The sequence below is a fragment of the Schistocerca serialis genome, chromosome 7, assembly GCF_023864345.2.
Source record: "Schistocerca serialis cubense isolate TAMUIC-IGC-003099 chromosome 7, iqSchSeri2.2, whole genome shotgun sequence".
NCBI lineage: Eukaryota > Metazoa > Arthropoda > Insecta > Orthoptera > Acrididae > Schistocerca > Schistocerca serialis.
The window spans coordinates 153,561,984-153,589,138 of NC_064644.1; the positions used below are offsets into that span (position 1 = coordinate 153,561,984).

Consider the following 27,155-nt stretch of genomic DNA (forward strand, 5'->3'; position numbering starts at 1 on the left):
ACTATTAAACGCGTAGCTAGTTTTGTGGCTGACTTGTTTAATCGTATGTTATTGTCACTTTGATTACATGTGAATAAGTGAACATGAAAGACTAACGGAAATAATTGTAATGACAAGCAAGTAGCAGCACTACAACACATCAACTTCTGGGTAACTAGAGACATATTTCGTACAGGTGATGTTTCAGCAATTTTTTAAAGTCCCGACATGTATTGGGGCATTCGTTTTCATCTTTGGTCTGTCAGTTGGAGTTTCTCTGGCCAGAGGGTATCACTCGGATGGTCTCCTCTTAGATTCGTATGGAGCAACAGGTCACGTGTCCCGCTTAAGCGTCGTCAGTTTGGACGTGATTTTTTTTTTTTTTTTTTTTCGCAGGGGCGCCTAGAGGGCAAACAGCTAACACAGACACACTAGTTTCTGGCTTGGTGGGAACCGCACATAGCCAGGGTAAGCTCTGCTGTCGTTTCGATGGTTGACCTGAACCAAAGTTGAAAAAATGAAGTTAGGTACCAATTGATTTTTCGGGTCCTTAACGCTGATATTTCATTTGAATTCGTAGCACATTATTAATTTTTGGCAGTTTGCAAGTGAATTTTACCACAGTTTCTCGATGAGTCTTTGTGAACCTGCTCACACGTGGACATTAGGAAAGTTCCGACACCCCTTTCTTAGTTTGGAATGAATTATCCATACATTAACTAACTTCTAGGGGTTCACTACATACTGTGATAAATTTCCTAGAGATTCATTGTGCATTCGAAAGACGTAGAACAATTACTTTAGGCAGTCAATAGCATTTGGAGGCAAGAGTTTACTTACTCAACAGTTTTAAAATTATTATCGGGGCTGTGAAGAATAATCACACCAAGATTTAATGTACATTGCGACATTGGTTTTTGTTACTGTCGGGCTATCCCCATGTTGGTTGTACGAAGTGATTACCCATTACGCTGCCAATAGATCACTTTTAACCCATTTTTCATGTCTGTCCAGTGCCAACGGGATGGTCAATGCAGTTGTTTTTGTGCTACAGATGACAGTAGATTTGAGAGTCAGACATTTCTGCGATGTTTCCGTTCGTTCCCTCGTACACTGCTGCTAACTTGTAAGTGTTTTTAAATCCGATTTATATATGACGGGAAGTGCAAAATGGGTAAGCAGAAATGGCTAGAGGACGAATGTTAAGATTTTAAAGCATGTTTCACTAGGGAAAGACAGAAACCGCCTACTAGAAAATTAAAGAGACCGTTGCAGAAAAGAGAAGCAGCTGTCTAAATATCAAGAGCTCAAATGAAAAATCATTCGAAGCAAAAGGGGAAAACCTGAAAGGTAAAAGAAATATATAGAGGTTCGATACAAGGGAGGTGAAATTGAAGGCAATATTATAGAAAGAGAATTGGACGTGCATGAAGAGAAAATGAGAGGTATGATATGGTGAGAAGAATGTGACAGAACTCTAAAAGATCTAACTCGAAACGGGACCCCAGGGTAGACGAATTCCTTCAGAGTTACTGACAGCCTAGGGAGAGCCAGCCATGACAAATCTCTTCCATCTGGCGTGCAAGGTATATGAAACAGCCGAACTAGCATTAGACGCCAATAAGAATGTAGCAATTGAAATTCCAAAGAACACAGTTGCTCCAATGTGTGAAAATTATCGAACTGTTCATTTAATAAGCCATGGTTGGAAAATAATAGCACGAATTCTTTACAGAAGAATGGAAAAACTGGTTGAGGCCGACTCTGGGAAAGATCAGTTTGGATTCCAGAGAAATGTAGGAACACCTGAGGTAATACTGACACTAGAACTTATCTTAGAAGATAGAGTAAGGAAAGACAAACGTACGTTTATAGTAGCAGTTGTAGACTTAGAGAAAGAATTTGACAATATTGACGCTGACGATAGCAGGAGTAATTTTCAGGGAGCGAAAGGCTGTTTGAAACTTGTACAGATACCAGACGGCAGTTATAAAAGTCGAAGGGCATGAAAAGGAAAGAGGGGTTGAGAAGAGAGTGAGACAGTGTTGTGGCCGATCCTCGATGTTGTTCAATATGTAACGAGAACAAGCAGTACAGGAAACAAAAGAAAAAAGCTGGAGCAGGAATTAAAGATCAGGGAGAAGAACTAAAAACATTAAGGTTTGCCAACGACATTTCATTCTGCCGGAGACAGCGAAGGGCTTGGAACAGCAGTACTACGTAATGGACAGTGTTTTCAAAGGAGGCTATCATCAACGAAAGAAAAATACGAATAATTGAAGGTAGTCAAATTAAACGAGGTGATGCTAAGAGAATTAGATTAGTGAAGGAGACTTTTATAGTGGTAGATGAGATCTGTTATTTGGGCCACAAAATTACTGGTGATGGCCGAAGCAGAGAAGATACAGACATAGACTGACAATGCTAAGAAAAGCATTTCTGAAGAAAAGAAATTACTTATCATCGAATATAGATTTAAGCGTTAGGAAGCCTTTTCGGAAGTTATAAGTCTGGAATGTAGCAAGCATGGAAGCGAAGCTTGGACGAAAAGTAGTTGAGACAAATGTTGAGGATTAAATAGGTCGATCACGTAACTCATGAAGAGGTACGTAACATAACTGGGAGACAAAAATTTGTGGCACAACTTTGACCAAAAGAAGGGGTCGGTTGACGGGACACATCTGAAACATCAACGAATCACGAGTCTAATATTGAAGGGAAGAGCAGGGGGAGAAATCATAGAGCGAGACCAAAACATGAATGTAGTAAGCAGAATCCGATGAATGTAAGTTGCAGTTTGTCATTCGTAGATGAATTGGCTCGCACAGAAAGGACTAACACGGAGAGCTGCATCAAACCAAGTCTTCGGACTGAAAACCACAACAACAATAATAACAACAGTTGGATAATGCTTGCCCCCGACATCTTTGATGTTGCCATTTGCGAGGGCTTCTTCCTTTATCATCTGTTGCACAGTCTTACAATTTAAATTACGTACCTGAATGAGGGGCGAGCGTTGTGGCTCCCAGGAGGTACAGCCGGAACCGATGACAAATTTCGCCAGTTGATGCGCGGCCTCTTGCAACAATGCTCAATTTGACGTTATGGAAAGTATGTGGTCGGATTTATGACGTTACGTAAGACATATTCCTTCGGTTATGTGAGATGTAATTTTAGTAATATTTCGCTGTCACTATGATGGAGATGCATTTATTTTTTCTTATGTAGCAGGATAAATATTGTATTCTTACAAATGAGATCCTTTATTAGCCTGTGCAGGAACTTAGTTGAACACGGGTATGGGCAGCAATCAACTGTGAGCTATTTGCTTAGACCCGTAACTAGGAGTTACATAGGAAACTCAATGACAATCCAAACTAAAATTTTCTAAAGGTTACTAAATTCAGCTTTCCGAAAACCACTACTGACTGGTCTTACAAAAAAGCGACAGCAAGGATGGAGAATATTTATTGAGAGAACATTTTTACATTCGGTGTGATTTCCTTTTTCTGCGTTGTAAAATGAATAAATTTTCCTCCATTGTAGATGCAGATTTAAGACTGTCAGCAAAGACACCGTATCTGTGATCTATAAACGATGTTATGTAACTAATAAGTGGTACGTTAGTCAAAGTGAGAACTGCGTTTTTGAACATTATGACAGTACTTGGCCAATAATCTGTTATTAATTTACAAAATCAATTGTGTGTGCAACAGAAATGCTTGCTATGGAATTCCAAAATAATTGTTTGGTGATATTTACCTACTTCTCTGTTTTTGAAGTTTTTAATAGTCAAACGCTGAAGCGTCTGTAAAATGCGGTAATGTGTGCCTAATATACTATTGACTTTCTATCTTCACTATTTCTAATACTGTAAACTTTGATAGAGGAAATGAATGTAGACACCATGATCTTATTTTTAAAGTTTATTAGTAACAGATAACAATTTAATAACAAACAACATTATTGTTAAGAGACAGTACTTAAATACTACTCCAGAAACGTCAACTAAATTTGCAAGTTACTTCAGTACTGCAAGAAGTGAAGCTAGATTTGTGGGGCCACTCTGGTGTAACATTTTCGATGAAACGCATTAATTCGTTGAGTTTGTGTAAATCAGGGACTAGAGCAAAAGATAAATAACGAGAAAATGTTGTCAGCTGCCAGCATTGGGAGGGATTTGGAAGAGATCCAAGCTTTGGTGTTATGCAAATTCACTTACATAAATATCAGAACGAGACCGTAGACCACGAAGAGAATAGCCCATTCTGAAACTAGACTTCCAAAAGGAGGAAAATAGAATGTTTGTGATAAATTTAATACGGAGCTTAATTGTCCGAATAGACAGGAAGATGTGGTGGATTTTGTGTTGTTTTCTTAAGCTGAGATCGAATCCCACATTCTGGTTCTGTAGTAGCGCGTGTAGTTAGCTTTAAAAATTTCCGCAGCTGAACAAGTCCGAATTTGTTAGTTAACTTGGTGAACAGCGTCTCTAAGAGCTTAGAGTGTTTTACTGCTTCACAACTAGCATGCTGTGACAATAGCCGTCGATTCTCGTTGGAACCATATTTTAAAAGTGCTTTCCTAGTAAGTTGGCTGCTGTATAAGTTACAGGAAAGTCCACTGCCCCACGAGGTTATTTAGAGAAACACTCGGCGTGGAGTAGTACTGCGTGGCGCCGGTAGATGGCGGTAGGTGGCGCGGGGTGTCGCGGATCGCTAGCGACGCTCAGTAGTGGCCGCCTTCTCCGCCTGTGTAGTGACCGCCGTCGTCACCGCTGGAGTAGTAGTGCTCGCTGTAGTGGTGGCCACCGTCGCCGTCGCCGCCGGACTCGTAGTGACCGGCGCCGCCGTAGTGACCCTCGCTGCCGCCGCCGCTGCTGTAGTGGGCCGAGTGGCCGCCGCCGTAGTCGCCGCCGAGGGACTCGTAGTGCTCGCCGCCGTGGTCGTACGAATCGCCGCCGTCGATGGCGCGCAGGTAGTGCTCCGATCCGGCACCGTGGTGGTCACCCTGTGAGCATGCATGCACTGGCTAAGAGCGCTGTCGCCTCGTTATAGAAGCAACTGTAAATCTGTACTTGCAAGAACTGTCCGACACAGAGAAACTGTCAGGTTAAGTCCGAAAACTCCACGCGTTTTCACTTAATATTCACACGGCTTGTGCTATTGACAATCATCAGTTTAAAATTGCCTGTTCATTTAATTTATCTTCAACGCCATCAAGTATACACCGGCCTGAAATATTCCTTTGTAGAACACCTAATAAGAATGGTAAAGTTTTGCAAATGTCGAGAAAAAAACAACTCTAAACGTTTTGTAATTGTCGATAATATATTGATAAAGGATCTCTTCATACTGATTATCAATGCAACGATGTCATCCATAACTCAACCTCTGACAACGTAAAATAAAATTTAAAAAGTGTGTTTGGGCATGTGTTGTTAACATTTCTGTCGCAGTTTCCTGTGAGCAACTCGGCGCTTAAATTTTTCCAATTAACTTCGTAGTCTCTTCCTGTTAAAATAATACTAAAATAAGACCTGAAGTTAAATGAATGAGAAGTTTCATCCCACAAAAAACAAGGCAAGTGGGAAGAGACAGTCCAATAATGTATATAAATGATAGTAATGAAACAGCCACGATTAACTTAGGTAAGAGTCTAGTCTATATACAAAAGCATCATATTGAAGATGTATGTACACAAAGGCCACATCAAGCTTCGTGTAAGCTCCAGGAACGAATCGAAAATTTTATATTTGATAGTGGAAATGCACTGAAAGGGACCTAAAAATAATGTTGAAAATATTGGCGAGGGAATATTTGTATCACCATTAGTTTGTTTAAGATAGGTTAATACATGCAGTAGAATATAATGTTAGAAAGGAATTAGCTTTCGAGACTGATCTGGTAGACATTTTGCTGTGATTCATTTGCATCCCTAAAACTGTAGGTGTATTCAGGTGTATGTATTATTCTTGGATAATTTATTCAGCTGTTTAATTGATGGCATATAAATGTCATGATAGAGTTTGAAGTTAAACGATTTCGTTTTTAGATATGCGTGTGACAGATCAGATGGATCAATAAATCACACTATACAACAAACAAACTATATATATGATAGTTAAACGTGGTACAGAAAATGTTGTAATTAAATTTGTGGTTTGATATCTGACAGGTCAGCAACATGTTAGGATGAAAAATAATGCAATCTGACTCTGGACTCTGTAATATTGCGCTGGCATGACTTACGACCAAACTCGGCAATAAGCAGAAAAACCCAACAGAGAGAGAATCACTTTGTATGTAACTAAGAAACGAAACCCCAGTAGCATCAGACTCATCTACGAAATCTAAAAACTGTAAAGATCCACATAGTGCCTCATACAGAACCCAACAAGAGTTATGGAAGATAAAATATATTTTAATTGGACGTATCATATTGATACCTGTCTATAAGCAGGTGTCGATACCAACAATTATTTACAAAACAACTGCACTGCGCTCAACGTAAATCAGATGCCTCTTCCTTGAAAACAAACAATGAAAAATATTTATGATAACATTACATATAAATTTGTACAGCATTTGTTGTAGCACTTAGTGTACATTACGTTGATTGCTGTTATCCTAGTAACAAATGAAACAGATAATTCTCAGTTTTTAGATAAAATATTGTAAGGTACACTAGATAAATCACAACTAATTGCAGTTACTGTAGAATGTGTATGTGGGTTATTGTGAAAAGAAGAATATAAATTCTAGTGTAAATAATGGCAGATTTTTCGGTCATTTGTTAATGACTTCAACAGAATATTTCGAATTATGAATTCTAGTCATACTGATTCTGTTTCGTACGTTTTATATTTTCTGACTGAACAGAATCTTTTTATATTCATGCGAAGCAAATATGCAAGTCTCATAACTGAGCAAAATGTAAATATGAGGCATCACAGACTGTTCTTTTGGCAAACTCCTGCTGGAGATATTTTTGCCACGTCTTCCTGCGGCACTTTGATGACGTGTGAGATGTGTCATACAAATGTGATACGTAATTGGAGATTGTGTCGCTGAGTTTGTGCTACAAGTGATCTTACATCCCACCACTACATCCGTATGAAAACTGACCAAAGGTGTCAGCGATAGCACCGATTTAGCAATCATTTCCGGTATATACGACCGTGACCGCAAGAGTCGCTGCGGATCACGCTCCGTGTTATCACTGTTGGTCAACTGCAGCGCGTTCTGGTGGCTGCATCTGCAGCTGGTATCTTGATGTTGAGGTTTCAGTGTGACGATTGGCAAATGCAGCTATAGCTTCTCTTCATGGACCAAACCTTCGAATCTGGAACTCTAATTGTGGAAGCTACTGTTTGCAATGATTCTGGCTTTGATTGTCGGTGTTTATCGGTTCTTGCTCGTCGTCGTAATGAGCATTCCATTGTGTCAATTACGATTTCCTTAAGCTTCAATGTTATTTTCAGCTATCCGACGGAGACTGGCTACTGTACAAAAAATAGAAATCAGAGAAGGGAAGAGGCGGAACTGCAGGAGACAGAACACTCTGCCCGAAGGTAGTGTACAGCTTCAGTGGACAACTTGGGAGCCTGGCACTGACATTTGAATCATGAATAATAACCAAAATGGCAAATGTCATAATATGATACGTTATTGGTAAGAGATTAAGGATGAAGCCCTGGATTTGAGTTCACATTCTGTTCGTCAAAACGCTTACAGAGGTATTCCTGTTATTCATCTCAGCCAGCGAGGTGATGAAAACTTCTCCATGCGCTAGAAATCTAGGCAGGTATTTCCACATTAAAGTGCACTAGATAATGGTTTTGACGACTTATGTTGTCTCGGGAAAGAATCACTACTTCGTTAACCGCAGGTTGTGTTTCTGTCCCTACTTGAGTATGGGTAGCGTTTTAAGCTCGTCAATACTTTTTAGCGTATACATGAAAACTGATATCGTTGGAAACTTTTAAATTCAGTATATACTTACAAAGGATGACAGAGATTCCTATACAATACTAGTCCACCACACACTAGGAATATACTGAATGTGTTATTAGTGAAAAAGAGTTTATAAAGGGCTTCACTGTATCAACTACAATTCTTGTAAAAACGTTACACAATTCCTAATATGCATTTCTGGAGTAGATGTTGAAAAGAGAATTTAGTAGATAACGCATTACTTAGAAACATCCCATGAAATGGTCAATTTCTGGAATTTACTAAACTCGCCTACAGTTTCTCTCACTACAATATTAAGGCTTCGTAGTGGCCTAACTACAAAGACTCACGTATCTGTTCGTTACAGAACTCCTGCTCCGTCATTTCCGATTCACGCTGGCACATATTTCCACTGTACCGGAACAAGACTTTCTTTACACATTCCATGTCGTATGATACAGCTCAGCGCTTCAGTGCCGACTTTGTATTCTGCGCCATTCGCCACATTGCTGATTTGCCATTGAGTTTCCTTTTTTGAGTTATGTAGCTTTTTTAATTCCAGCTGCTTTGCAACCTCAATAAACCATCTTTCTTCTGATCAACCCGGGTTTTCTATTGTCAGCAGTACCCTTTGATTGAAGTGTAATTTTTATCACGTGTTTGTATTAAGCCTAGCCACCACGTTCTGTGTATGGATTTCCTTATTGCTTCAGAGATATCATTAATTGTTTTCGGCAATAGAGCCATGTGTTTTCCGTATTATACTTGAAAACTTCCTTCGATAGCTTAGAACAACTTCGAAGCTTTCACCCTTTTGTGAACACACTAACAGTTTCCGTCTTCAAAATACGAACTCGTAAATAAGTAAATAAGGTTCTCGAGAAAAATTGGAAATCCTTTGATCTTTACGCTCAGTTTTGTGATCCAGTTCGACTTATCGCTGACAGAGGCACACAGTAGAAGCTGTTCTAGAAAACTGAAAAGGAAAGTTGTACAACATTTAGAAAGATTGAACGGCAATCAAACTGATTGGAGAGGTGCAAGAAGAACTATAAGAAATTGACATAAATAAATAGTAAGGCGAAGACGGTACAAAATACAAAAATAAAACTAAGAAGTGGGGATATATCGATGGCAAGACAGTTCCAGGACTGCTCAGAACAAAATGAACACTTGGACTCATCTTAACTACGCTTATTCCATAGTCCTAACTGGAACATACAAACTACCTTAGTGTCATCAGATAGTGACCTGTGAAGGGTCACGTGACCGCCTGATACAAGTTATACAATATTCCTTTATAATTCTCCTGATTAGTTAGCTACAGCCCGCCACGAATTTCGCTCCTGAAATAAGCGCGACATGTCAGAGTAGAACTTGCACCCAACATACGCAATTATTTGTTTGATTTACTCAGAGCTCTGTCTTTTCTATAGTTTTATCCCCTTCAGCTTTCTCAGGCAACACGGAAGTCATTTCTTGAAGTATTAACGCGTTACTACCACCCTGTCCCTTCTAGTTTTCGTTATTTCCCACGTGTTACTCTCTTTGCCGATTCAGTGTATAACATTCTAATTCATTATCTAATCAGTTGACATTATTTTCAACAACCTCCTATAGCACCATATCTGAAACGCTTCGATTCCTTCCGTTTCAATTTTCTCCACAGCCAATGACGCACTACCATTCACTACCGTACAGCAGTCAGCACGAGAGGTGCAAGCTCAGCAAAGCTCAGCAAGGAAAGGCTGACGTTTGATGCTTATAGGCGTCTTGTGATAGCATTTACTTTTTTCTCCTTGCTTTGTCTGTCATGTGTTATTTTGCTTCCAACGTAGTAGAACTCATTCTTTCGTCCACTTCATAGTCCTCGATTTCGATATTAATTTTATCGCTAATTTCGATTTCACTACTCCTCAACACTTCCATCTTCCTTCAGTTTACTACAGATCCATAGAGTGTGCTCTTAGACCGTTCATTCCATTTCAAAGGTCCTGCAGTGTCCGCAGCTCGTGGACGTGCGGTAGCGTTCTCGCTTCCCACGCCCGGGTTCCCGGGTTCGATTCCCGGCGGGGTCAGGGATTTTCTCTGCCTCGTGATGACTGGGTGTTGTGTGATGTCCTTAGGTTAGTTAGGTTTAAGTAGTTCTAAGTTCTAGGGGACTGATGACCATAGATGTTAAGTCCCATAGTGCTCAGAGCCATTTGAACCATTTGGTCCTGCAGTTTTTCCTGAGTTTTAGTGAGGATAACATTACACTGATATCCTTCCACACTGAATTTTAATCTCACTGTGACTGTTTCATTTGTTTCCATCATTGCTTCTTCCATGCACAGACTGAACTGTACGGTAGGGTCTCAAATCGTTTCTAATTGGAGGAACTGGTCCCTGGTCCTCCGTTCTTACATTTCCCTCTCGGATCTTTTACATGATGTATATTATCCGGTCATCCACTCCTTCTCTGTTTAGTTTTGCACATTTTTTGTATTACTCTTCTTCCCCTATAGCTTTCTCTAGAGAATATACGCTGTTCGAAAACGGCCAGTACGACATTAAAATGCTGACTAATATTTCGTCTGCTAAGCTGATGTTGTGAACAGCAATTTCGCTGTAAGGTCCGCAGTGGTATACCCACAAAGCTACTTTTATGCTTGATGTCTTTCAGTTACACCGACGGCCACAGCGCCAGAAAATGCCAGCTCCTGCCGTGGGTTTTGGGTGGATGGTGAGGGGAATACCTGGCTGTAGGAGCCGCTGTCGCCGTGCGAACCGCCCGACTCCCCGCCGCCCGCCTTGCCGTACGATGTGTGGTGCTCGTAGCCGTACGAGTCGCCGTCCTTCTTGTGGAAGCTGTCGAACTTCTTGTAGCCGTCGTCGCCGCGGCTGTCTTTGGTGCGCAGGTATCCGACGGTGCCGTGGTCGCCGCCGTCCTTGTGCACGTAGTGCTCCCGCTGTCCCGACGACACCATCTGCAGCCGCCGGAAACCAACACCGCCACCCATGAGCGCGCTCTCCTGGTCGGTACTCCTCCTCCCACTACTTGTATTGGTGTACCTCGCCCTCTCCCATCCCCACCCCTGCTACCCGACTTTCCCAAACAAGTGGATCTCAACGAAAGTGATGACGGCCCATGTGGCCTTGCAAGCATCTATCTCGATACTACTTCCCGGCGTTATTCTGACAGCTAATTTGAATAGGAAAGGCAATACCACAATCATATTAATTGGAGTAATCCTAATTCGACTCATTAATTTAACTTGAAACTTCTGTTCTCTCAGCCACACCTCTTACAGGGTAAAAATTGCCTTATGCCTTCCATTATTGTATCATTTTCAAAGGCTACCAAAAAGTGTATACAAGGCGCCACAAATAGGTAATGGGTACATTAATGTCATAATGAATCTGCTAAGGTATATGGGGATACATAACCAAATATTAAAAATAAAAAATCTTCAGGTTAATATAGTGTTGACAATACTGACATATGGGTACATTTTGCCACGTCATCTGGCGTGTACCACAGTCAAGTGCAAACTGACTTAGTGCTACGTGATCTTAATTGTAGCCGGTCACAAGCGGGTGCTAGTGTTGTTGTATGTCAACCAATTGCTTATAGATTTGTGCAACGAAATTTCAATAAATTTTAAAAAGTTAACGAAGTAATGACAAGACTGATAAATTGTCTATCACATTCTTCCAACATGTAAAAGCATTTTAAAAGAATTAAGGGAGAAAAGTACTAAGCAGAGTTACAACACAAAACGATAGACAAAGTTCAGCGTGTACGTATAAGGCAATACAAACTCATAACAATCTCCCAGTCGAGCGTATTTACAAAAGCAAGTAACAGAATTCGAATGCAAAAAGTACCTTGATGAAATGAGAAAATTACTTTACATGTTCTTTAACAGATCGACGTAACAGCGTAGCTCTTCACACGACTTACATGGGTGTAATATCGTAGTAGATACAAAGTTGTTGACTTAGGAACCGTATGTGACAGTAGCCTTAAGGTAAATACTGACTACTACAGTATGTAGTTCGTCATGGACGATGTTATGAACCTATTTGAATTGCATGAAATTCGTTAATTAACAATACAAGTTGCGCACCTCCCAATGGGTGTGCATTAAACGCTATGTAAACTTTCGTACGTACTATTTTTCATTTGTATTTGAAATGGAAAGAAAGAAGTTACGAAAAAGTCGCTATAATGCACAAAGGTAAAGGAAGAAAGAAAAGGGTGGGTTGGGAGAGGGAAGAGAACAGCGGTGAAGTGGAGGTAGGGAAGACGAGAGGATAGTATATATTTATGATACGTTGTATGTCCTTCTTTGTAGCCTTTAAAAATGATGAAATATCAAAACGCATAGGTCATTTTTCGATCAACAAAAATGCTTGAGTGAGAGAAGTCAAGTTTCAAGTGAAAAAATAACCAAGGAGTCTTATGCTGCGTTTCTGCACACTATCAAGGTCTATAATTTTAATTTATTCCACATTAAGCATTTACTGACAAACAGAAAAGCGATATTGAGCCCTAATATTCTTTATCACATTTCACATTTCATTAAACGTCAACTACAAATACAAGTTATAAAATGAAATGAGGGACGCTTGTGTAGTCATCAGGGAAGTGACAGATATATATGTGGAGCAACACCCTGGAGCATGATGGCTTGTTACCCAGCACGACCGACAACGATTTGAAACTCAGCAACGAAGAGTTTGATCACATTACTGCAGACGTCTTCTTCGTATATCAGTTCATTTGCGAACGATACTGCCCTTTCGATATCAAAGATATGTTCAACTATATTTATTACATCTGTGTAGCAGTGGCGTTCCTGCTATCTAAGAATCAACATCTACAGTAAATGTCACTTCAATATGGACTTCAGTGATTATTGACTCCCCACTGTCCCTAGTGTCCTCTTCAGGTGTTAAAGAAGATGAATTTAAAAAAGATGAACGCCACGGGCTGCATTTCAATGGACCCAACACCCTGCCCTCTAGAACTGAAAATAGTGCCTGAAGAGCCAAGTAGTAGAGTTATTAGCTGACTTCCGTGAGTCCATTGTTGGGCTGTATTCGAACAGGGCAGTGGCGTTCAAGTTTGAAATGAGATTCTCAAGTTTTTTCCTCACAAGGCAAGTCTCGTTAGAACTGTTCAGATAATGCTAGTATCACAGTAAATACCCAGAAATTTATCGGTCATTGACTCGGGTGCAGCACTCATTCAATAGTCAGTAGCTTTCAGTTTAGGCTGCTTCCATACGCTGTCTGTATACCGGGTGATCAAAAAGTCAGTATAAATTTTAAAACTGAATAAATCACGGAATAATGTAGATAGAGAGGTACAAATTGACCACATGCTTGGAATGACATGAGGTTTTATTAGAACAAAAAAAAATACAACGTTCAAAAATGTCTGACAGATGGCGCTTTATCTGATCAGAATACCAATAATTAGCATAACAAAGTAAGACAAAGCAATGTTCTTTACAGGAAATGCTCAATATGTCCACCATCATTCGTCAACTGTAGCTGTAGTCGAGGAATAATGTTGTGAACAGCACTGTAAAGCATGTCCGGAGTTATTGTGAGGCATTGGCGTCGGATGTTGTCTTTCAGCATCCATAGATGTGTCGGTCGATCACGATAGACTTGCAACTTCAGGTAACCCCAAAGCCAATAATCGCACGGACTGAGGTCTGGGGACCTGGGAGGCCAAGCATGACGGCTGAGCACACGATCATCACCAAACGACGCGCGCAAGATATCTTTCACGCGTCTAGCAATACTTTTTCTTTTGGTTCTAATACAACCCTATGTCATTCCAAGCATGTGTGTCAATTTTTACCTCTCTATCTACATTATTCCGTGATTTATTCAGTTTTCAAATTTATACTGACTTTTCGACCACCCGGTATATCAAATGTCTTAGCTAATTGAGGACGAATGTTGTTAATTGGTCGATGCATTTAATGTTTTCTTCTTTACTCATTGAATTGTGGTCTATATATGACTGAGTTCTAATAATTTATTAAAAGTGTTCATTTCTCATAGTAGGCACCTGCTGTCGTCTTTAGAGGGTGCTACGCCCCAGGGTTTCTGTGGCTTACCAATGCATGTTTTACATAAGTACAGAAATTATTTGCTACATGAATCATTCACTTCGCTGCACCGCCGCAATATGACGTATAGTTGTCTGCGTGCATTCTGCACAAACTTGGTTTTCGTTTTCTCTTTAAAAAACGGTTAAATAATCGAATAATGCTATTACCAGACATTTAAACTTATTTTCAAATTATTACTATTAACTATGAACCGTTGTTATTAAAACTTACTTTCAAGTGTTTTGTAACGGAGCAAGCAAGATGGCCCAGCGAACTTAGGGAGAGAGAGTTTCGAAACGGTTCGGAAATTGTTATCCGGAGTTACTCGGTTTCCCTGTATCAGTATAGGTGAGTACTGGTGTTGTTCCGTCAGTAGGAGCTGTGTCAATTTACTTTCTCTACCTTGTCGATGTAAACTTGTACTTTCTCCCGAATTCACTCTCCTCTTTTCTGAATTGCAAGCACTTACTCTTTGCTTCACTGTGCCTGTCACTTAAGGTATGAAAGCTACAAAATGCTGCCACCTGAAAATATGTTGAATGGGTTTTACCAGGATGCAGGGTAGATACAGTGAAGAACGTCGTGGTACGTGTCGACTGCTTGGATGAGGAAACATCGACAGTTAGAGTGTTAAGGAGCAGGAAGTACGATCCAGCAAGGCGTGAGCTGGAAGTCAAGCATGACTGGGCAGCGCCTCTGTTCATTGTGCCTTTTTTGCTCGATTTCCTTTCAATTACACCTCGCCATTTAAAGCCAAATCCTTTCTACACCTAATTTCCTATCAGGACGGTTCGGGACTCGATTTATGCAGTGAAATTACCTACATGTATCCTTAAAAAGAATGTTGTCGTCGTTTCTACTTGTCAACGACAATTCAGCTACATAAAAGAAGACAAAATTCCAATAAGGCATTTTATGGCTGTTGTGTTACTCATTAGATGGGATTTATCGCACGCCCACAGTAACAGTTAGGTGTCAAAATGTCAACGCTCTATAATGCATTTCAAATTTCTAGGGTCACCTAATCCAAACTACTGTGGTTCCCACGAACTCTGTTAGTCTTTTATAGGCCTCAAAATGCTTACTTTCATGTTGAATTTATTATGCAATTTATTTTCACCATTACTGTGAACACTCTTTTCTGTAATACTGTGGTATTTCAAAGTGATAATGACTACAAATTTTTGTCCCTGGCCGTTGGGAATCACATTATTTAATTTCTCGAGTCCATGAAAAACAATACTTTTGGTAGTTCTCAATGTCTCAGTTAGTTCATCTAAACCTTTGGTATTTTCGGAAGTCCTGCGTAATGCACTGTGTTCTCTGTATAGTGCTAATACTACTACTGTCACCTCTAATTCCGAATGCCAGTAACGATATATGTGTGCATGATCATTTTTCTAAATAACCTTTCGAGAATCTATGATAATTATGTCATCAGTCTTGATGGTCGGCCTCGCCGCAGAGGTAACACGGTTCTTGTCAGATCACCGAAGTTACGCGCTGGGCTAGCACTTGGATGGGTGAGCATCCGGTCTGCCGAGTGCTGTTGGCAAATGGGCTGCACTTAGCTCTTGTGAGGCAAACTGAGGAGCTACTTCATTGAGAAATAGCGGCTGTGGTCTCGTATACTGACATACGGCTGGTTGAGCGGTGTGCTGACCACATGCTCCTCCACATACGTATCCAGTGACGCCTGGGGTCTCAGCATGACACGGTGGCCCTACGACCTGTTGGACCTTCATGGCTTGTTCGGACGAAATTTAATTCTTTGTCTTGTCGGTAGAATTTCATTTACCACTTCTCTGCAATGATAACACCTTACCCGATAGGATTTCGTTTTTTGATCTTTGTTGATAATAAATCAATGTTTACTTTTCTTGAATTTTGTTCAATGTATCAGAAATTGCATTCTCAGTTCTTTGTCAATATTTAATATTAGACGTACTTTTTCCTTGGGGATATATGTCTTGCTCTTTACCAGTCTGCTGATGCTAAGGTTTCTTCGTTTGTCTAACTTCTGCAGCATTTGTTATCTTCAATATTGGATTAAAAAATGAGCTCTAAGCACTATGGGACTTAACATCTGAGGTCATCAGTCCCCTAAACTTAGAACTAGTTAAACTTAACTAACTGAAGGACATCACACACATCCATTCCCGAGGCAGGATTCGAACCTGCGACCGTAGTAGGCGAGTGGTTCCGGACTGAAGCGCCTAGAACCGCTCGGCCACCGCGGCAGGCTTGGATTTAAAAAAAAGAAAATTAAGGTGATAATGGAAGCAACAGCCAGGTGACGAAAAGTAATGGCAGTAAGAACAATGAAGTCTAATATATATTCAAATAGGGGAATATGTTATACATATACGTATCACTTGAGGTTTTATGAGAGGTCTGTTTATTTCTTTCACTTATTTCACTACCTTTTTTTAGTAAAATTGAAACCATGCCTTTCTACTTCTTTAGCTTCACGAATATAAGCAATATACATAAGCAAAATAAATAAATGGGAGCGTTGTATGTCCAGTTATCCACTTTATCGGGAACAGTATTCCTGATTGTGGTAATTTTTTGCAATATTTTATTTTTCAGTGTCGTTGGAAACATTTCTATAGAATGCGTTACGGTTTTTTAATATATTTTTATGAAGTTGGAAGGCAGAGGAAACGTGAAAACGTAGAGGCAGACTCAGTGAAATTAATGTTTTAGCAGGAAGGAAAACATATATGATAGCAACTACGTTTTGCTGAAGAAAATTTATTCTGAAATTAAATGTTGAAGACGTATTGAATGAACAGTTCCGTAGCAGCTAAGATCTGAGTATACTGTGCAGAGTTACATGCTTAAGGGACGTAATATTAATCCGCCCCATGATGGAGCTCACCGGTCGCTTTAGAGCGACGTAGAAGGTTTAGAAACCAAGCGGCCATGTAACTAGTCAATACTGATGTGATGTATCTGTGCCAGGCGGTAGTATGGAATCAACACAATAAGATGGTTCGACATGCAGACGTAATAGCAACACCGAAAGGAGCCATCGCTTGCGGACGCTCCCGCGATCACAACCTAAGTCAACTGTCCCAGGCATCAACAAAATGGTTATCCCTCGCAGCCATGCTACACATTGTACGGATAGCGATTGTAAAAAGGTGTTAACTGACAGCGAATGAAAATGGTGGCCGGTAACAATCCGTTTCTAACTACACAGTATTTGCTGCTGTCAGATAATGGAGGTGGTTCTAACCCAGTTTCCAAACGAATGTTACGAAGTACATGCAACTGACATTTGGAGTCGAGTTTATCTGATATAGCTTTTGGAAACTGCGGGACATACAGGTGTTAGGGGTATAAGAGCTGACATTGTAGTCATTTGTCTCTTAACATGTACGCACTAAAATATGTTAGTTGTTTTCTCTCTGCCTCTAAAAGTATCCCTGCGAAAGTGTCACATAATTTACTACCTAATGTTTTTTGCACGGTGGTAGCTGCACTAAGTGGACTAATCTTGTCGCTGTAAACGAAACATTTTGTTTTCGAATTTGCACACGTGTACACCTGACCTACTGCTCAGGGTACGTAAAATAAGCATTAATGGCTTTCTCTTGCCCCATGTACTTGGAGGTACTTAACCAACCTAATAACATACTACGGCTAATAGCTATAATGATCACTCTGAAAATGAAGTAAATAATGATGCAAGGTTGTTCAAATGGTTCAAATGGCTCTGAGAGCTATGGGACTTAACAGCTGTGGTCATCAGTCCCCTAGAACTTAGAACTACTTAAACCTAACTACTCTAAGGACATCACACAACACCCAGTCATCACGAGGCAGAGAAAATCCCTGCTATGTTGTTCAGTACACTGTCCTCACTCAACAATACAAATCTCAGCACTTATAACGTAACACCCTGTATAGTTGCACATTTTTCAGTGCGTCAGACAACATGGAGTGTTGCTGACTGGAGGCGCGTGGTATGATTCAACGAATCGTTATTTTGCCTCATTATAAATCACAGATGACGATCAGTTTGGCTTTAGGAAAAGAAAATCCGCCAGAGAGGCGGTTCTGATGTTGCGGTTGATAACGCAAGAATAGAGAAACATCAAAACACGTTCAAAGCATATGTCGACCTGGAAATGCGTTCTATAGTGGAAAATGGTGCAACATGATCGAAATTATGAGAAAAATAAAGGTAAGCTACTGGACAGTAACCATGATTAACTGTCTGGGGGTAACGCTGCAAAGCGATATGAAATGAAACGAGCATGTGAAATCGTTTGAGGGAACGTGGATGGTCGACTTCGAATTACTGGGAGAACTCTAGGAATGTGTAGCCCATCTGTAAAGGACGTCGTTATCTGAACACCTGTGCGACCGACACTTGAGTGTTGCTCTAGTGTTTGGGCTTGTCACTAGGTCAGATGAGAGGAATACATCTAAGCAGTCCCTAGAGTAATTACCCACGGGTAGGTTCGACCAACGCAATAGTATTCCCGAGAGACTGGACGGAAGAAGAAGTTCTTTTTGCGAAACATTTTTGAGGAGGTTTGGAGAAACGACATTTGCGACAGTTTACAGGACGATTTTACTACCAATTACGAACATCTCGCGTAGGAACGGCGAAGGCGAGATAAAGGAAATCAAGGCCCGTACGAACACGTATAGATAATCGTTCTTTGTTTGTTCCATTTCTGAATAGAATAGGAAAGGGAATAACTAGAAGTGTTATACGTACAGACCACCGTGTAGCGTGTGGTTGTATGAAGCATAGCCCTGTGTAACAGTGAAAAGTGGACGATGAGCAGTTAAGACTAAACGAGAACAGAAGTTTTTGAAATGTGACGCTACAGATAAATGTTGCAAATTGTATGGTCAGATGAAATAACAAATGAGGAGTTAATTAATAAAGGAAGTAAATTTGTTGGAGAGGTTCTACATCTACATCTACATTCATACTCCGCAAGTCACCCAACGGTGTGTGGCGGAGGACACTTTACGTGCCACGGTCATTACCTCCCTTTTCTGTTCCAGTCGCGTATGGTTCGCGGGAAGAACGACTGTTTGAAAGCCTCCGTACGCGCTCGAATCTCTCTAATTTTACATTTGTGATCTCCTCGGGAGGTATAAGTAGGGGGAAGCAATATATTCGATACCTCATCCAGAAACGCACCCCCTCGACACCAAACCTGGCGAGCAAGCTACACCGCGATGCAGAGCGCCTCTCTTGCAGAGTCTGCCTCTTGAGTTTGCTAAATATCTCCGTAACGCTATCACGGTTACCAAATAACCCTGTGACGAAACGCGCCGCTCTTCTTTAGATCTTCTCTATCTGCTCCGTCAACCCGAACTGGTACTGATCCCAAACTGATGAGCAATACTCAAGTATAGGTCGAACGAGTGTTTTGTAAGCCACCTCCTTTGTTGATGGACTACATTTACTAAGGACTCTCCCAATGAATCTCAACCTGGCACCCGCCTTACCAACAATTAATTTTCTATGATCGTTCCACTTCACATCGTTCCGCACGCACTCTCCCAGATATTTTACAGAAGTGACTGCTACCAGTGTTTGTTCCGCTATCATATAATCATACAATAAAGGATCCTTCTTTCTATGTATTCGCAATAAATTACATTTGGCTATGTTAAGGGTCAGTTGCCACTCCCTGCACCAGGTGCCTATCCGCTGCAGATCTTCCTGCATTTCGCTACAATTTTCTAATGCTGCAACTTCTCTGTATACTACAGCATCATCCGCGAAAAGCCGCATGGAACTTCCGACACTATCTAGTAGGTCATTTATATATATTGTGAAAAGCAATGGCCGGCCGCGGTGGCCGTGCGGTTCTGGCGCTGCAGTCCGGAACCGCGGGACTGCTACGGTCGCAGGTTCGAATCCTGCCTCGGGCATGGGTGTGTGTGATGTCCTTAGGTTAGTTAGGTTTAAGTAGTTCTAAGTTCTAGGGGACTTATGACCTAAGATGTTGAGTCCCATAGTGCTCCGAGCCATTTGAACCATTTGAAAAGCAATGGTCCGATAACACTCCCCTGTGGCACGCCAGAGGTTACTTTAACGTCTGTAGACGTCTCCCCATTGATAGCAACATACTGTGTTGTGTTTGCTAACGCCGTCGTTCTCGATTTATTGTAAACAGAGCCGTCTAGTTCGCTGAATGCGTTACTTTATTTATAACGTTGTTTTACAAACTTCTGTCATCAGATCCAGACACCGCTCAGTCTTAGTGAACGGAACCTGTATTTAGGTGTTATGTTAACTGTCAACAGCTGACGCCCATTGAGACAAAGATTTTACTGACTGACAGTGAACGTTTTTTTACAAGATCTACATTTTGATTTGACGATGGTAGTTATTACTAAATGTTGCTAAGCTGTATAGACGGTTTTCTTTTCGAAATCATCAGGAAATACCAGATCTTATTGGGGAGAAAGGAATTTGTCGCCCAAATTGGCTAAAAGGAAGGACTGGTTGTTCAGGACACATCTTGACACATGAAGGAATCGTCAGTTTGCTAGCGGTAGGAAGTGTATTAGTTTAAAATTGTACCGGGGCACGGGGAATTGACTACAGAAACTAGATTCACATGGGTGCAGACGACGAAAGCAACACATACTTTTGTAACAGGAATTACGCTTTTCAATCTGCCATTGGTCATGAAAAGAAAACCACAGTGTAAATAACATACGTTTTATTTGAAACATTTAGATACACCTACCAGCTACTTCACTACAAAGTCCCCACTCCAACTTTGACAATTGTCTTAGTGTGGTACCAACTTTCCAATATCCTCGTCACATGGGCCTGTTTGGAAGTAAGGTCCGATCGGTCACGAAATGAAAACCACAGTGAAAATCAAAAATATTTTATTTGCTACAGTTAGCTACGCCCTCCAGCTACTTCCTTATGCAGTCACCGCTCCTGCTTAGACATTTGCCGTAGTGTTGTGCCAACTTTCAAATGCCCACATCGTAGAAGACAGCAACTTGTGCTTTCTTCCAGTCTCTACACTGGTCTACAGCTCATTGTCTGCGCCAGAATGCTGTACTTATGGCCAGCAGCTCATGTGAGCGAAGAGATGAAAATCCTGCAGGAGCGTCTTCATTGCAAGAACGAGACACATGACAGCTACGTTACGTGGGTTGCTTGAAATCAGGCGAAACTTCTCAGCAGACACTTCGCACTTGCGTGAGACTATTTTTTGGAGGCATATTTAAGCACTCACTGTGTGCTTAGAATTGAAAAGTGCAATGTGATGTGATAGATGGGTGTAATAGAGACACTGCGCAACACTTATGCACAAGGCGTCAGCGGATGTTCCCTGTAGTTGTAATGTAATGACAGATCGGAGGTTGAAAACAAAAAATTGACCTCTCAGTTAGGTCAGAACGTAAGGACAAACTTGTCGGCTGGTAGACACGGCTGTGAGCATATTGCGAGAACTAAGGAAAGCAAGAAACATAGTGAAATGGTGCGCCATGGCGAGGGCGACGTCGTGCCCATTAGAAGCTGTTGCTCTGCACTGCTCTGCAGGAGAGGAGGAGGCCGACCATTACGGGAGCAGACCTTCTCTCCCACCCTCCCTTCCTCTCGCCTCCTTCCAGCCCTCCTATTCTGGGCGGCGGTCTCGGCCATCTCGTCCCGTCCCGTCTCGTCTCTTTTGCTCAGCGTGGAGCCTCAGCACGCCTGGAGAGCGAAGGGCCAGGCTGCCGCGGGGGGCGGGAAACGGTACGCCAAAGTAATTACGGTGCGCCGCGGCGCTCTGGCCAGATGAGAGCAGCGGATGTTGCGGCAGCGGCTGCGGCGCTGTTTGCCAGTAAATAAGGCGCCGCCCGTCGGCCATTTAGGCGTCGCGGCGCTGCCATTCGCGCTGTGGCCTCCTCGGGAGGTAATCCGTAATTACGGGGCGCGGCGCACTGTGAAAGCCAGCCGTCATTAACACCGCTGCTGCTGGAACCACACCGTGACCGGCAGGAGCTGCTGCCACTGTGCGACAGCGTCTCCGAGAATGACCCTTCCTAGTCACAACTGCTCTGCTCGTCTTCTCTCCGTCGCCGCTTCTGAATGCTCTATGAAGGGCACCAGATGATACCTCCAGAATGTTTTCGCCGTAACTGCGACGGAATTTAAAAACGGCCTGTTTCTGCCTGTTAGTGGATGAGTCCAATTTCGACAAGACTACAACTCTTCCTTAAATTTCAGCTGCTGGCCGTAGAAATTACCACCCACAAAGGTGGCATTCAACAAACATCTGCTTGTAATGCTCGGATGTCACAGTAATTAGCATTGAGTGCAACCACACAAGGTAGGTAACAGCATCGTCAGCTACATTGTTCTCTTATAAGCCAAAACCCTATCGTAAAAGTAAAATCTGAAGCACAAGAATGTGGTCAGGCTATTGGCTAATAACATAGTGCTACACTTTTTCGCTGCAGCACTAGGAGTGAAATGGTGACGGGCCACTTTTTACTCCTGGGTAAGGTGGATGGTTCTCTGTGGATCTGGAGCCGTCCTGGAGGGATTGGATGGAGGAACGATCTATCTGGCATTGACCCCGGGAGCTCCACGTCTATTAGTCCACCGACTACATGGCGACAAAATTCTATCGTCTGTGACCAATAGGGCGTTGGTCTACAGTTGTAACGCAATACAGCATAGATTCAGCGTGGATTCAACAAGACATTCGTTGCATCTCACACCAGATGTTTACGCACAGATCCTTTAACTGCTGTAAGTTGCGGGCTCGTCGTTCGTGGTCATGGGGCTGGCCCCACTATTGTCGCAGGTGTTCAAATGGCTCTGAGCACTATGGGATTAACATCTGAGGTCATCAGTCCCCTTGAACTTACAGCTACTTAAACCTAACTAACCTAAGAACACCACACACATCCATGCCCGAGGCTGGATTCGAACCTGCGACCGTAACAGTCGCGTGGTTCCGGACTGGAGCGCCTAGAACCGCACGGCCACCGCGGCCGGCTCTCAGGTGTTGTTTCGTTGGGGTGAGATTAGGCGAAGTTGACAGACAAGACTTCAGGAGTTAACTATCAGGCTCCTCAAAACATTATATCGCAACTGTGGTCTTGTGGTGTGGACAGTATTCCTCTTCTGTCTTTGGAGAAGACATCAAGCATGAAGATGGTGGGTGGTCGACAATTTTTACAGATGCCAAGGACGCCATGCTGAATGTTCTCCATACCATCACATTGCCATCATCAGCATGAATCCATGGTGAAACGCATGTTCCGAAGAGTGTTCGCCTGACTGACAGTGCATTTGGACATGACCATAGATCTGGTATAACTCGAAATTTGATTCATCTGACAACGAGACATATTTCCATCAATCCACGGTCCATTGCTGATGACCTCATATCACCGCAGTTGTAGATGACGACGTCGCCGGTTCATCGTGGGTAGGTTTCCGCAGATCCGCAAGTTCTATAAGGTGCGCTAAATAGTGTGCTACGAAGCACTTGTGTTTTATATCTGCCAAAGATCGATGTCTATTGTACTTTGTGGGCCGAACAAGTTCCAAACTTTATGTCCTGTGAACAGCGTGGATGTCCAACACCTTGGCTCCTCCTCATACTTCCACAATCCTTCATCCACTTTCCATAGATGTTCACTACTGGGCCGAACAAGTTCCAAACTTTATGTCCTGTGAACAGCGTGGATGTCCAACACCTTGGCTCCTCCTCATACTTCCACAATCCTTCATCCACTTTCCATAGATGTTCACTACAGTACGACACGAGTCAATTCCGAGATGCTCACTTGCAGACATTGGGTCGTAGCAACTTGTGCTGGTGATAGCCACTTATGTCAATGGATTTTGCCTGTTTGCCACTCATGCTGTTGACCGAGTCTACACTCTCCCACTTATCTATGCACGAAACGACACTAGATGCTGTGCAACACCACTAGGTAGCATTCGACCTACCAGTGGATAGTGAATAGTGATCATAATATTTGACCCTTATATATAGGATTGTGGCATATGAGACAGGTTTGAAGAACTCCTGTCCAGTCCTTGAAGGCCCAAGGGGTGTCTACTCGCTCCTATGTCATCAACTACCTTGCAGAATCATGCATATGCGGCATGGACGGCCATGTGGCTGTGTTTTAGACTTCTCGTGGCCGTTTTCTTAGACTTCCTAGACCATGGAGCCGTTACTATTCGGTGAAGCAGCTCCTCAATTTGCATCATGAGGGTGAGTGCACCCCATATCATTCCACCCGCCAAGCAAAAATCGTTGGTAGTACTAGGAATCGAACATTATATCGCAGCCATCTAAGCTGACTACTCCGACATGGAGGCAGACAGATTACTATGTAGCATTCCACGATGGTTTATTCACAGTCTAGAATCAATGACAATCATGCAAACATTGAAGACCATAATTTCACGATGGTTCTCAAACGCCCATGTGGTTAACACCCGAGGAGACCAAGATATTGTTGGTGCGACCATGCAGGATCGTACAACCACTTCTCATCTGCCAAAATAGAATGGATTTGTTTGCAGCTAGGAAACAATCCATATGGGCAATGCGGCTACATCTAGAGTGCTGCTGATTCTCAGCCCAGTGTGTGTTGTTGCAGCTTCCCTCGACACGGCAGTCGACAGTTTTGCACCTATTGACAACAATGAACGTAGAAGTAGCAGCCTTTCATCTTTTCAGAAGGGTACCATTTCTTTCTGCAGCATCACGAAGTATATACCAGTGTGTGGATACTGTGAGGAGAGCGAATGTTGCCACATTGCTTTAGTTATTTCCACACCGGCCCAATACCTGTCATGATAATGTGGTATGCTACTGTGTATACAACCCGATCACCTATGGTCTACATAGCTGGTAATTTGGACCACAACCTTGATATTTATGACGTGGTGAAGCCGACTCTGTGCTATAACTTCGACGTGCCCATGACATAATCCAGCGAGATACGTGCAGACAGTGTGATGTCTGTGGTGTGGTGCCCTGACATAGGTAAACAGGGAGTATGGGCACTGTACTTGCCAGCCCGTTCTGCAGCTCTCTCGACCACGCCCACTGATTTGATGTCGTCACGGTTTGCCGAGAGAGTGGCTCACCATCACTTCCCATGCACTACAAATGATGTGCCCTGGAATGAGACCGAAGCAGCATGGAATGATATATCCATATCTGTCAATCAAGCTCAGTTCGACTAGATTCCGAGGTTGGTTATTGATGTGATTGCTATCAGAAATGGAAGTGAATAATCTATCCTTCGTATTATCCTGTAAATGGACAAAACGTAAAATTTCTCATAATGAAATACATGTTTATGTACACCACTGGCTGCTTTATAAACGTTATTGGTCTGTGCTATACTAGTATGGCTATTTGGGCCATCTTCTGTCACTCGACAGTGCCTGGATATGGTTCATGTAGGGAAAACCTCTAGAGCATTTCAGTAGAGTTTATATAGCAGCTGATGTAGATAAATCCTATTAGGCATATTAGAGCTGTCAAAAACCACCTTCCCTAAAACAAATCAAAGACAAACAAATCAGTGCGCCTTTGTGACACCACCAATTTGCTGTTAAGGGAAGTAACTTCCATAATAAGATACCGCCAGCATTGTTTCATAGTTTGCACTACATCGTTGTATGTGTTAGACAATACTAGACTAACTTTGTTTATTACTTTTGATTCTGATACGTTGGCTAAATATTAAGGTAACACGGAGTTGGCAAAATAAAATAGGCTTGTAAAATATTTCACTCACCTTAAGATAAATAGCCCAGCTTACATCATCCTCCCTAGCTGCTTATGCTGGGCTGCCTATCATAAGGTGAGAGAAATATCGTTTGCCACCCTGCATAAGGCTTGACCTATTTTAATTATTTCTGGAAATGGTCATTATAGACTGCAACCGATAGACAGGTGACCTTTTTTTTTACCATCGACTGGAATTAAAGAAATGTTTGCTCGGCAGCGTGGAGTGGAATTAAAATGGATTGCCTTAGTTCATCAAGCTTCCAGTTTCTCCCTACCATTGCACCTGTCAATTGTCCGCCCCCGGTAGCTGAGTGGCGCCGGCACGGTAGCTCAGCGTGTTCGGTCAGAAGGTTAGCAGCCCTCCATAATAAAAAAAAATGAGTCAATCGATCAACAACGAACTTAAACGGATGTCTTACGACGTCCGCCCCTAGCAGACATAAGGAACGAAAGAGAACAAAATGAGATTTTAAAAAAAAATTAGAAAGAAAGTGGTCAGCACAACAGAATGTCAGTTCTAATGGCTCGGGTTCGATTCCCCGCGAGGTCGGAGATTTTCTCCGCTCAGGGACTGCGTGTTGTGCTGTCCTAATCGTCATCATTTTATCCGCATCGAGGCGCAAGTCGCCGAAGTGGCGCCAAATCGAAAGACTTGCACAGAGCGGACGGCCCTAGTCACACGACATTTTTTAACCTGTCCATTTCTTTGCATTTTAAATTTCTCGCATTATTGCTGACTAGCTGTGAAAGGAAATCAGTCTTAAATTTTCAGAAATTTGAGTTCCTCTTCTTACACTTCATAGCGCAATAAGATTACCTACGTTAGGATAACTACCTGAAAAGCCCACAAGGGGAACAAACAGGTTAGAGACAAGCACCACAGACACCGATTGTGATGATCTTGCTTGTATAATGGACGCTTTCCTGTGTAATACGAGCAGTTAACAGTGGTAAAATCTGTGGGTAGCTGGACGCGTTTTCATAACCGACATTTAACGTTGGTGCAGAGAACACAATCGCTATTAAGATATAACCGCGATCACGTGACCCTGAGTTATGTTGCAATAATCGATGTTGGTGCAGTCGGCCCTTAGGAGAGAGAGTGTATACGTGAAAAATGGGCAAGGCTGGTAAGCGTTCTGACGGTCAGTGGATGTATTGGTGAGTGTAGGGTGGCCGTATGCACAGACGCACCTGCATGTCCTCGACCAGCTCCTGCGCAGCTGCTGCACAGCTCAGCAGCAGCACAAGTGCCGCTGTCGCAGCAGCAACTCTGGTTGCCGTAGCAGCCGCCATCTCCGTGTGTCTCGCTGGGTCTTGTGGAGTCGTACCGTCGA

The 27,155-nt window shown here is 42.3% G+C and overlaps 1 protein-coding gene across 1 annotated transcript; it reads right to left on the minus strand.

Moving 5' to 3' along the window:
- Nucleotides 1-3,993: 3,993 nt before the first annotated feature.
- LOC126412836 (keratin, type I cytoskeletal 9-like) lies at nucleotides 3,994-27,155 on the minus strand. Its single transcript, XM_050082679.1, has 3 exons — nucleotides 27,013-27,155; nucleotides 10,673-10,903; nucleotides 3,994-4,989 (listed from the first exon to the last, which is right to left on the minus strand). The coding sequence occupies exons 1-3, from the start codon at nucleotides 27,112-27,114 to the stop codon at nucleotides 4,708-4,710; spliced, it is 615 nt and encodes a 204-aa protein (XP_049938636.1). The 5' UTR covers nucleotides 27,115-27,155; the 3' UTR covers nucleotides 3,994-4,707.